At 38.8% G+C, this 12,949-nt stretch overlaps 1 protein-coding gene across 1 annotated transcript in view; it reads right to left on the reverse strand.

The window, feature by feature from the left end:
- The window catches only part of DNAJC3 (DnaJ (Hsp40) homolog, subfamily C, member 3), a 111,357-nt gene that overhangs the window by 61,827 nt on the left and 36,581 nt on the right, over positions 1 to 12,949 (reverse strand). Inside the window, exons 3-4 of the mRNA XM_011975431.1 lie at positions 4,946 to 5,070; positions 3,074 to 3,148 (exon numbers count right to left, since the gene is read on the reverse strand). Of these exons, the coding sequence (XP_011830821.1) occupies positions 3,074 to 3,148; positions 4,946 to 5,070 (200 nt within the window). The remainder of the gene's footprint in view (positions 1 to 3,073; positions 3,149 to 4,945; positions 5,071 to 12,949) is intronic.

A 12,949-nucleotide genomic window follows, 5' to 3' on the forward strand; every position in this document is an offset into this window, starting at 1 on the left:
GAGGGGAGGGAGAGGGGGAGAAGGGGAGAGAGAGAAAGAGAGACAATGAATGAACAAGAATGGGATACTACCTGGCCATAAAAAAGAACTAAAATCACGTTCATATGCAGCCACATGGATGGAACTGGAGGTTATTAGTGAAATATAAGCCAGGCACAGAAAGACAAACAGTGCATGTTCTCACATATATGTGGGAGGAAAAAAAAAAAGTTAATCTCATAGAGTTACAGAGTAGGATGATAGACACAATAGACATTAGAGACTGGAAAGGGTGTATCAGTGGGATGTGGGGATGAAGAGAGGTTAATGGGTACAAACACAGCAAAGAGGAATAAGAGGCAATGTTTAATAGCAAAGTAGGGTAGTTAACAACATACTATTTCAAAATAGCTGGAAGAGAGGATGTGAAATGTTCCCAACACACAGAAATGAAAAATATTCAGTGATGGATACTCTGAATACCCTGACTTGATCATCACACAGTCTATGCATATAATAAAGCATCATGTATTCCTCATAAATACATAAATATGCACAAATATTATGTATTAATTTAAAAATTAGACATTTTCTTGTACAAAACACCCTGTGAAGAGGATGAAAGGAAAAGCTTCAAACTGAGAGAAAATATTTGCAAACCACATATCCAACAAAGTATCTAAAATACATAAAGGACATTTAAAACACAACAATAAAAAAGCAAACAAGCCAATTAGAACATGGGCAGAAAACATGAACAGAAATTTCATTGAAAAGGACTTACAGATGGCAAATAAGCACAGGAAACAATGTTCAACATCATTAGTAATCAGGGAAATCCAAATTAAAACCACAATATAGCAACACACCTACCAGAATGGCCAAAATAAAAAATAATGACAATACCAAATGCCGGTAAGAATGCAGAGGAATGTAAAATGGTACAGTCACTCTGGAAAGCAATTTAGTGCTTTCTACAAAATAAACATGCAATAACCATACAACCCAGTAACTGCACTCCTGGACATTTATCCCAGGGATAACAAAAATTCATGTTCACACGAACATCTGTACAAGAATGTTCACGGCAGCTTTATTTGCAATAGCCAAGAAATGGAAACAACCCAAATGTCCATCAGCATCTAAAAGGAACAAACTAAGTGGGATATGTAAAAATCTAGATAAATCTCCAGAAAATTGTGCTGAGTAAAAAAAGTCAATTCTAAAAGGTTGTATAACATTTGATTCCAGTTATGTAAGATTTTAGAAATGTCAAAACTTAAGAAATGAATATCAAATTAGTGGATGCCAGAAAGTATGCCTAGGGGGCCAGAGCAGGGTGGGATGGAAATTGGCATGGTTAAAAAGGGTAACAGGAAGGATCCCAGGGTAACAGAACACCAAGTCAGTGTCTTGACTATGGCGGTAGGTACATGAACCAACACATGTGATAAAGTATATGGAATACATGCAACAAAGAAATGAATACTACTAAAACTGAGGAAATCTGAATAGATTGATATATTGTATCAGTGTCAATATCCTGGTTGTGATACAGTGCTATAGTTTTACAATATAGATAAATTCATAGGTTACAAAAACAACTTTGTTATTGGAGGAAACTGGGTAAATGGTACCTGTAATCTCTTTGTATTATTTCTTACCACTGCATGAAAATCTACAATTATCTCAATAAAAATTCCAATTAAAACTAAAAGATAATTCAATACAGATATACATTCTCATGGAAGAATCCCTGTAACAACAGTAAGAGCAGTTTTAAGAACACACTAGCAGAAATATGACTGCCAAAGAGCAATCTAAAAAGCAGAAAGTCTGTGAGAATCCACCTCCTTGTTTCTGAGAAGTTTTAATATCGATCACAGAAAAGACAATAACCCAAGGCATATCCAAGGTACCAAGATCTCAGTTATCCAGAAGAACATATACAATGCTCAATAAGGATTGATTTGTGCTAAAACTATATCCTAAATTATTGCTAAGACTACTCTAAAGTTTAATTGGAAAAAAAAAATGTAAGTAACAGATTTAAGCATCTGCTAGAAGCAGAAACACATTCTCATGTTTTATAATTCATTCATCCATTTGACAAACGTTTATGCAACACCTTCTTTGAACAAAGGCCTGGGCTAGGGAAAGGTTACTCCGGCACTCTCACCTCCCACCACCCGGCCTTGAGCCTGCTCTCAAGCATCTTCCCAAATAGGAGGGGAGATCAGATAAAAAAAACTGATACCTAATTTTATTGAGAACACAAAGCAGTTTCTGATCCAATACAATTAAATGTTTTTTGATTTATCCACAGATGACAGAGTGTGGTGACAAGGGTTATGATAATGTTAGAAATTTTAGTTTTCTTTTCATAGTGGTTATCATCACAGTAACTATAAAAATGCAATACAAACTATAAAAAATGCAAGTAATAAACAGTGGCTTATATACCCTTTCTAGACCACTCCAGAAACAAACCCATGTAAAACAAAAATGCTAGTCTTTAAAACAAGCCAAATGAGGGCATAAAAAGACCAGCTAAGTGTCTCTAACCAAATCATTTTTTAGTATATACCCCCTTCAATGACACAAAATCTGTGACATTCCCTAACAAATCCAAAGCACTTTACACTTTGTAAAGCAGCCATAATGGATGACTGCAAAATTCCTTAAGAATCTGTTTCATTACTCCTCTCAAATCAAATGAAGGGTCTCCAAAAGGACAGAGCCAAAGCCCAATAAGGATTAACAAGGGCTTTAAAAGCAGCTCAGCTGACATCTTTAGATTCTCATAGTGGACAAAGCAGAACAAGTAAGCTGTATCAACTGAGTTAAGATTATGTATCTATTGGGTACGCTTTACCTTTCAACTGTTAACAGGATTCTTTGATGTCTGCCATCAAATAGTAATTCAGGATTTGTGATTCTTAAATACACAAATCAGGCTATTCTCTATTTACTTACTGTCTAAGACTATTGACTCTTAGCTATAAAATTACTATTAACTGTCATAATATAAAAAAGGTCCAATATGTTCTCTCAAAATAACATCTTCCTAGAGTCAAATACAAATTGAACTTACCACTTTTTTAAAATCATCTTCTGCTTCATCAAGTTTTCCTTGTTTGAGTAATAAGTGACCTCTCTGTAATCTTGCCTAGAAAAAAAGGGGGCAGGGAATTATCTTGAATATTATAGATTTCTAAATCTTTTTAAACACTAAGAATAAAACTAAATAAACAAATTATTAATATTTATTTTTCCAATTGCACATCTGACTTGACACCAAGAATAATTCCTGGAACCAATGAATGTGTATAATTTTTCTTAAAGTATGCTTCCTCAAAAATACTTTTGTTCTACCCAAGAAAACTGAAAAGATGTCCACACAAAAAGTTGTACATGTATGTTCACAATGATAGCCAAAAAGTGGAAATAACCAAATTCCCATCAACTAAATCAATATATAAATATATCCATACAACAGTATTCAGCCATAAAAAGGAATGATATATTGACATGTGCTACATGAATGAACCTTGAAAACATTATGCTAAGTGAAAGAAGTCAGACACAAAAGGCCAAACAGTATACGATGTTATAGTATATGAAACAAACGTCTAAGTGGTTGCCAGGAGCTAGGGAAGCAATGGGGAGTGACCGCTAATAGGTACAGGGCTTCTTTGGGGGGTGATAAAAGTGTCTTACAAGTAGCTAGTGGTGACCACTGCACAACCTGTAAATATACTAAAAACCAATGAATACTTTTAAAGGGTAAGTGTGATGGCATATAAATTATATCTCAATTTTTAAAAATACTTTTTGCCCTACAATAAAAGTTGCGTATGTTGGGACTTTACCAAAGCCTCTTCCCTTTTAACATGCATCAGTTTCTCCCCCTTCATCTGATATTCCTCTTCTTCTAATGTGTATAATCCCATTTCTTTCAAGAATACCAACTCTGTATGACCAATGAAGCCACACCAATATTCCACTTAACCCTATATACATTACTTTTACAGTACATAAAATTTTCCTAACCCTGTTAAATCCATCAATACAATAAAAAGCAAGATTAAACTATCATAAAAAGCCATTTCAGCTATCATAATACTAAGAAAATGAGCCATTTAACCTTTGTGAAAGGTTGTGCTTGCTTAGCTGTTTAAGATAAATCTGAAAAATATTTGAGATTTGGGAATTCCATCTTAAAATATTAGTAATATCTCAAATCAAACATTCACCCCATATCTAATCAGTTATCTCAAATCCTTCTCAAAATACAGTAGGAAATAAATAATAAATGGTTATCAAATTAATTCTGAAACCATCTAATTGGTCAGTGGTTGTCAATTCTGCCTCTAAAAGCCCCACCTGAGTTCTACCTCATGAGTCCCTCCCTGTTCACATGTCTGTCACAACCTTTATGGTGACCTGCCAATCATCAGGATTTCCTACTAGGCTACAAGTTTCTCCATGCCTGAAGCTTGTGGATTGGTTCCAGGGGATGTCTCTGCTAATTTAGCATTTTATTGTCACCACAAATCACAGCCCAATTAAGTAATCCCCACTTTACTCTTCCTGGTACAGCCTTAAGTAGAACTGCCGTCAGTCACCTGATAGCCTCTTAATTCAGCCTCTTCATCAACTCATGTCTCAGTCTCACATCTTGCCTCACACTCCATCCTCCATACAGATTTGTCTTTCTAAACCACAAAGCTGACATCACTGCCAGACTTCAGAAAAAAAAACATCTAATGTACCCGCTGTTCTCCTTCACACAGATGTTTGATTCTAGGGACTTTGAATTTCTCTTGTTCCTCAGTCCACTATATCACTGTAGCTTTGATCTCTTCCAGCTATGTCTAGCATGCTAGTCCTCACCTTATGAAACAAATTAACTCTAACCAAGTTCTGTTAAGTTCCCTTTTAAAGAAAGTTTAGATATACTTACTGCAGTGAAGTCCATCTTCAACTGAATCACTTTAGTTAAATCAGGAAGTGCAGCTTTTGATTTACCCATAGCTAAAAAGACAGTAGCCCTCCGATAATAAGCAATATAGTTATCAGGGTCACCATCTGAAAATTAAAATATTACCTCTTAGTCATTTATTCAAAAATTAAAAAAAAAAAAAAACAAATCACCTGGACAGTATCAGCATTCGCAACTCTACTAAGACGGACATTAAGAAAAGAATCTCATCATCAAAAAGAAGTCATGTTGCCCAGCAAGATCAGTGCAAACAGACCTAGATTAGGGGTCAGCCAACTATAGCCCGAGTCACATCCAACCAGCAGACTTAAGAATGTTTTTCACATTTCTTAAAAGTTGCCCAAAAAAAGAAAGAACAAAAGAAAAATATAAGACTGTGGCTGCAAAGCTCAAAATACTTGTCTAGCCCTTTAGAAAAAAAGTTTGCAAACCCCTGGTCTAGAATATTAACTATATTCAATTTATAACCTTTTTCTAGGGGGGGTGGGGGACAAGGTCTCTGTCACCTAGGCTGGAGTGCAGTGGCATGATCATGGCCCTCTGCAGCCTTGATCTCCCACGCTCAAGCAATCCTGTCACCTCAGCCTTCTGAGAGGCTGGGACAACAGGCGTATTCCACCACAGCCAGCTAATTTTTTTTTTTTAATTTTTTTGTAGAGAGTCTCACCATGTTGTCCAAGCTGGTCTTGAACTCCTGGCTCCAGCAACCCTCCTACCTCAGCTTCCCAAAATGCTGGGATTACAGGCATGAGCCACTGCACCCAGCGTCAACCCATAACTTTTATAAGTATGCAATTCAGTTTGTCTCTGCGGAGATTTTTCTAAGTGAAATACTAAGAATGTGGACTACGCACATTAGTGTACAGGGTTTTAGAAATGTATAAACCTCTGACTAAATTGATATATTGAATGTATAATCTCTGCTCCCTCACAAACTCCAACTAGAATGGAGGTGAAGAAATAAAGGTACAAGGACAAAGGAGGAGAACAGAAATGAGAGAGACTAGAGAAAGGGACTAGAAAAGTTAACATTTGTAAGGAACGCAGAAAGATGAATTAGGTTTCTCAGCTAATTTTACTCTGCTTATTAGCACCTACAAACTAGAGAAAAGAGTGGATTCAATCAGAAGCAAATCTTCTGCAGAACAATCCTTCTAAAACACAATTTGGAAATATAAGTATATAAAGAATTCTAAAACTAACCTTGACAAAAGCCGGCCATCAATCTTTTAAAAATAAAAGATTTATCTGCTCAGGTGTTCATCATCATAAGATACACAATTAACCTCCCTGAAAGTTATACTCCTAAAGTTTTTGTCACCTGGAAAAATTACAATAGAAGAATCTATATGGCAGGACAGTCCATAATCATTCAAAATTATGGTTGTGAACAGTTGTTAATGGTATTGCAAATGCCAGGGGAAGATGGGTCAGAAAAAGAGATTAGGCTATACAAACAAACGTGAAAGAAGACATACAAATGGCCAATGAGCACATGAAAAGATGCTCACCATCACAAACCATTAGGAAAATGCAAATCAAAACCACACTGATCTGCATGGGGGAACAAAAATACTAATAAAAACTAAAAAAGCAAAACCAAAAAAAAACAAACAAACCACATTGAGATACCAGTTCACACCCATTAGGATGGCCATTATGAAAAATAAAAAGATAAAATAACAAGTGTTCACAAGGTGTGGAGAAATTGGAGCACTTGGGCACTGTTGGTGGGATGTAAAATGGTATGGCCACTGTGGAAAACAGTAAGATGATTTCTCAAAAAATTAAATGTAAAATTACCATGTGGTCCAGTAATTCTACTACTGTGTATATACACCAAAGAAATAAAAGCAAGGGTCAAATATGTATTCAGACACAGCTGTTCATAGCAGTATTATTCACAATAGGCCAAAGACAGAAACAACCCCAAAGTCCGTCAGTGGATGACTGGATAAACAAAAGGTGGGATATACTATACATACAACAGGTTATTCATTCAGCCTTAGAGAGAAATGAAACTCCCAGGCATGCTACAACATGGATGAACCTTAAAAACATTATGCTAAGTGAAATAAGCCAAGACACAAAAGAAAAATACTGCATATGAGGTACCTAACATACTCATATAATAGAGACAGAAGGTAGAATAGTGGTTCCCAGGGGCTGGTGTAGAGGGTTAGGAATAGGGCCCTATTGTTTAATGGATACAGAGTTTCAGTTTGGGATAATGAAAAAGTTCTGGAGATGGATATTGATGACTCCCCAACAATTTGAACACACTTAATGCCACTGAATTGTACACTTACAAATGGTTAAAATGGTACATTTTCATGCACTTTACCACAATAAAAAAGTAAAAGTATGAACCAGTCAGAAAAAACTGTATTTTTTAAAAAAGGAATTGGGTATTTTAACAATAAAAAAACCTTCTTTTTCTTAAATCTAAAAACGAAAATATATGATCCCAGCTAATCGTCACTAAAATTTCTTTACTAAACAACTTCCCTTAGGAGGCAAGTACAGGAGAGTAAAATCAGTAGCCTGAATATAGGATATTTCTTACAAAATACTGTAATTAACTTGAGCAAAGAGTAGGAAACAGAGTAACTACATTTAGAACATGCTTGATATACAGTATTTTTCAGTTCAGTTTATATTTTATTTGTATGGTGCAATAAATTAAAATTTTATGGGTTTGGTTTGTGAACTGGCCATAGAATGATTTCATACCTAAGAATTACTAACATTTAAGTGACGCACCAGAGAGCCGAAGGCAGTTCACTGCATGTCAACAGTGGCTATCCATGCAGAGATGGGGTTTCTTCTTCCTGCAGTCCATGTGTTCCAAAATGTTTCACAACGCATATGGATTAATTTTATATTCATTAATTTTTTTAAAAAACTTAAGTTATCCAGGGTTATTCACACTAAGCAAAGAATAATACCGTAAATACCATGATTTAAGGCCTGAAGAACACAACCCCATCAATTTCATATGTCCAAATCCTTCTCAATCTTTGAGGTACAGCTCAAATGACTTATTTGACTATACATGGAAAAATAAACCTTTCCTTCTCTCAAATTCCATAACATTCTATAATTCCCTTACTGCACCTAACACTAAGCAATGATTATTAATTATTTATACACATTTGGCCCTCTTTATTCATGGGTTCCGCATCTGTGGATTCAACCACCCTCAGACTGAAAATATTTAGGGGAAAAAAATTGTATCTGTATTGAACATGTACAGACTTTTTTCATTATTCCCTAAAAAGTACAGTAAAACAATTATTAACACAGCATTTACATGGTGTACAGTAAACTGCATTAGATTTCTATTTGGAAAAACCTGACCATTCCAATTCAAGAAGAAAAAATCTCCAGAGAGGCCTGCGTATGACTTAACTTTTGTATTAAGGATCCCATCATATACAAAAATTGTCTACACACAGTATTTCTGGAGTGTTCACTTTCACTAATTTTACTGTTCAGTTCTTAGGCATTTTAAGATAGGAAATGGAATTGGACTGCAATTTATAACACCAAATCTACAAAAATAAAGAATCTGTTGTACTATAAGATACATATTTGGTCTTCTTCCAGTTTCCTGACATACAGCTCCTGCAACCCATGGGATCTCTGGAGTGATTACTTTTTTGTATACTAATGAAATGGTTGGTAGCTGGGCACCCCTAGATAGTTTCAGGATGGGAGCTAGTTGCCAGGGGAACCTACCAGGTTGGAACTTTGAGTACCCTCTACCCTCCTAGGGTCGTTGAAGGTTGAGTTGGTTACCAATAGCCAATGATATAATAAATCATGCCTAAGTGATAAAGCTTCCACAAAAATCTAAAATGACAGGGTTTGGAAGAACTTCCATGCAGCCAAAAACATGGAGGCTCTTGGAGGATGGTACACCCAGAGAGGGCAAAGAAACACCATATCCCTTCCCATATGCCTGGCCCTATGCATGTCTTCCATCTATTTGGTTGTTCATCTGTATTCTCTGTAATATCCCATAATAAACCAGTAAACCTAAGTGTTTCCCTGAGTTCTGTGAGCTGCTCTAGCAAATTAACTGAACCCAAGGAAGGGGTCATGGGAATCCTCATTTACAGCCAGTCAGTCAGAAGCACAGGTAAAACAACCAGGGCCTTAGGAATGGCTTCTGAAGTCAGGAGCGGTCTTGAGGCGCTGAGCTCTCAATCTGTGGGATCTTAGGCTACCTCCAGGTACACAGTGTCAGAACTGAACAGAATTAGATGATATCCAGCTGCTGTCTGCTGAAGAATCTGTAGGATTACTTGGTGGAGAGATATTTCCACACATTTTGATGAACAGAGGTCACAGACGTATTCTGCACTGTGAGAATATAACAGGAGAAACTGAATTTCTTTGTACTCCGAGAACCAAATGACAATAGTTTAATACATGAATCAAGAATCAATTTTCCGGCCAGGCACAGTGGTTCATGCCTGTAATACCAGCACTTTGGGAGGCCGAGGCGGGTGGATCACTTGAGGCCAGGAGTTCAAGACCAGCCTGGCCAATATGGTGAAACGCCGTCTCTACTAAAAATATTTAAATTAGCCAGGCATGGTGGTGCACACCTATAATCGCTGCTACTCCAGAGGCTGAGGGAGGAGAAACGCTTGAACCCGAAAGGTGGAGGTTGCAATGAGCTGAGATCACACCACTGCACTCCAGCCTGGGTGACACTGCGAGACTCCATCTCAATTTTCTTAGAGGCATGGGGTCACTTGCATGGTAAATCAAAATAGCCTTCCCTGGTTCTTCATCTGAAAATACCAACAGTTCCTGGAAGTAGAGTCCATTCCTACATCACTGTGCATGAAGTAGCAACTGAAACAAGACTCGGTTTAGAAATGCATGCTTAGTTTTTACCAACACAAGATTTGATAATCTTGAAAATAAGTACTTTTCCTATTATCCATCCAATATATAATATTGTTCATTATGTAAATTATTTGCAAGCCTACATATGGAAATACTATATTTCATTTTAAGCCACATAATTCAAATCCTTATACTAGCTTATTATTATGGGAGATGGATTTAACCTCTACCCAGAATCCTAAAACTATCAAACAATTCAATTATGAGAAAATTAGCCAGAATAAAACAATACAACTACTATCTGGAGAAAACACATCAGAAAGCCAACTACAAGTGATGCTGTAAATGGTGGTAGTGAGAGGCACAGGAAAAACACGCTGGCCTGGTGTATTAGTCCGTTTTCATGCTGCTGATAAAGACATACCCAAGACTGAGTATTTTTTTTAAAAAAAGAGTTTTAATGGACTCACAGTTCCATGTGGCTGGGGAGGTCTCACAATCATGGCAGACGGCAAAAGGCACATCTTACACGGCAGCAGACAAGATGAGAGCCAAGCGAATTTATAAAATCTTCAGATCTCGTGAGACTTATTCACTACTGTGAGAACAGTATGGGGGGAACCACCCCCATGATTCAATTATCTCCCACCAGGTCCCTCCGACATGTGGGAATTATGGGAGCTACAATTCGAGATGAGATTTGGGTGGGGACACAGCCAAACCATATCTGGATACGGAAAAAGTTTTATTCTTGGGCTCAGCTCACCCAACTAAACTCCTTCATTCAACAATTTACTGAACTTACCAGACATTAAAATAGTAGCATAGCTCAGAATCTTTTGAACTGGAATATGACCTTCAGAAAGTTGCTAGAGCACTTTTTGTTTCCTTTTGTGTACATGTAAACAGTAATGTTTGTCCTCATTTCAGAAGTGAGACTGAAATGTGATGAGAGAGCACCGTAACAAGTTTAAGTGATATAAAAATGTAGAAATGGATTTTGTGTTTTGATTCAGCAAAACTACGTAAGCGTTCTTATCAAGTAAATGAAGAAATCGATCATTTCACACTGCCCACCATTTAATCTTCCACTTAAGACATTCGTTCGTGCCAGATATACCTAAGACCCTCTGTAAAGTCTATTAAATTTAAGGTTTCAGATCCCAGGATTCATTATCCCCATAGTTCTTTTCTGATAAACACACATCTCATAAGAGTTTCAAAAGGCCACAACACCCCATCATCATCTACTGCATAATCCTATTGATATGGGAGGGGGGCAGGGAAGTGCTGGGTAGAGAAGGGTGGGGTCCCTGGTGAGGGCTGCGCCCTTGGGCCTGTGCCCACAGACCTAAGTGAGAACAGGCACTCCTGTTTTCATGCCCAAATGTTGCATTTTCCAAGATCACTCTGGCCAGCCATGCACCCCATACTGTACCCATATAAATCCAAGACCTTAAACAGACACAGACACAAATGACTGGATGTCTACAGGAGAAGAAGAACATACCAGCAGACACTGGCAGAGCAGAGACGGCACAGTGACGTGGATGCCGAGGGGAGTTCAGCCAGGGGTGGCCATAGAAGAGTCTGGCCACTGGGCAGCCCGACTCCAGAAGAAGACCACCCTCCCACTCTGGGGGGATCCCCCACTTTCAGCTCCCTATGCATCTTGCTGAGAGCCACCTCCACCACTCAATAAACCTTGCACTTAACCTTCCAGCCCACATATGATCTGACTCTTCCAGTACACTGAGCAAGAACTCAGGCTGTGACACTGGCCCCGTCCTTGCAAGAAGGCAGAGGGTCTATTGAGCTGACTAACACAAGCCATCTGCAGATGGCATAGCTGAAAGAGCACACTGTAACACACGCCCACTTGGGCTTCAGGAATCCTAGACATTGCCATGTGGCCGGAGCCCAAAAGCGCTCCCCACGGCCTCTTCATCTGCCCATCTGTGTGTTCCCAGTAATGGTTTGAGCAGCAGGGCCCCAAAGACGGAAGCCACAACCCTGCTGCACGCCCTGCAAGGGAGATATGAGAACTCTCCCATTCCACTATAATAGAAAATTTAAAATATATTTTCTGGTTTTGTTTTTTTGGTTTTTTGGTTTTTTTTTTTTTTGAGGCAGAGTCTCACTCTGTCGCCCAGGCTGGAGCACAATGGCGTGATCTCGGCTCACTGCAACCTCCGCCTCCCGGGTTCAAGCGATTCTCGTGCCTCAGCCTCCCAAGTAGCTGGGATTACAGGCTACTGCCACCACGCCCGGTTAACTGTTTGTATTTTCAGTAGAGACGCGGTTTCACCATGTTGGCCAGGCTGGTCTCGAACTCCTGACCTCAGGTGATCCGCCCACCTCACCCTCCCAAAGTGCTGGGATTACAGGCGTGAGCCACCACGCCCAGCCTTAAACTTTATTTTCTATAGTCTGTTATGAACAATGTGCCCTACATGAACTAAAATGATAAATGGTCTTCCTAGAAATCAAGATGTGTGGCCAGGCGCAGTGACTCACGCCTGTAATCCCAACACTTTGGGAGGCCAAGGGGGGGCGGATCACCAGGTCAAGAAATCGAGACCATCCTGGCCAACATGGTGAAACCCCATCTCTACTAAAAATATGAAAATTAGCTGGGCGTGGTGGCACATGCCTGTACTCCTAACTGCTCAGGCTGCTCGGGAGGCCAAGGCAGAATCGCTTGAACCTGGGAGGCAGAGGTTGCAGTGAGCAGAGATCGTGCCACTGCACTCCAGCCTGGCAACAGAGCAAGACTCCGTCTCAAAAAAACAAAAAAAAAAAGAACTATGATGTGTATCCCATTTGAGAGTCACTGCTACTTGCCAGATCACATTGAACAAAATGAAACTTTATTTGGGAGACAGAGTTTCACTCTGTTGTCCAAGCCAGAGCACACTGGCACCATCAGCTCAATGCCTCCTCCAACTCCTGGGCTCAGGCAATCCTTCCACCTCAGCCTCCCAAGTAGCTAGGACTACAGGTGGGTACCGCCGTGCCTGGTTAACTTTTTTTTTTTTATTTTACTTTTGTGGAGATGAGCTCTTGCAATGTTGCCCAGGTTGGTCTCAAACTCCTGGCCTC

The sequence above is a fragment of the Mandrillus leucophaeus genome, unplaced genomic scaffold (genome assembly GCF_000951045.1).
Source record: "Mandrillus leucophaeus isolate KB7577 unplaced genomic scaffold, Mleu.le_1.0 Scaffold1559, whole genome shotgun sequence".
Classification (NCBI taxonomy): Eukaryota; Metazoa; Chordata; class Mammalia; order Primates; family Cercopithecidae; genus Mandrillus; species Mandrillus leucophaeus.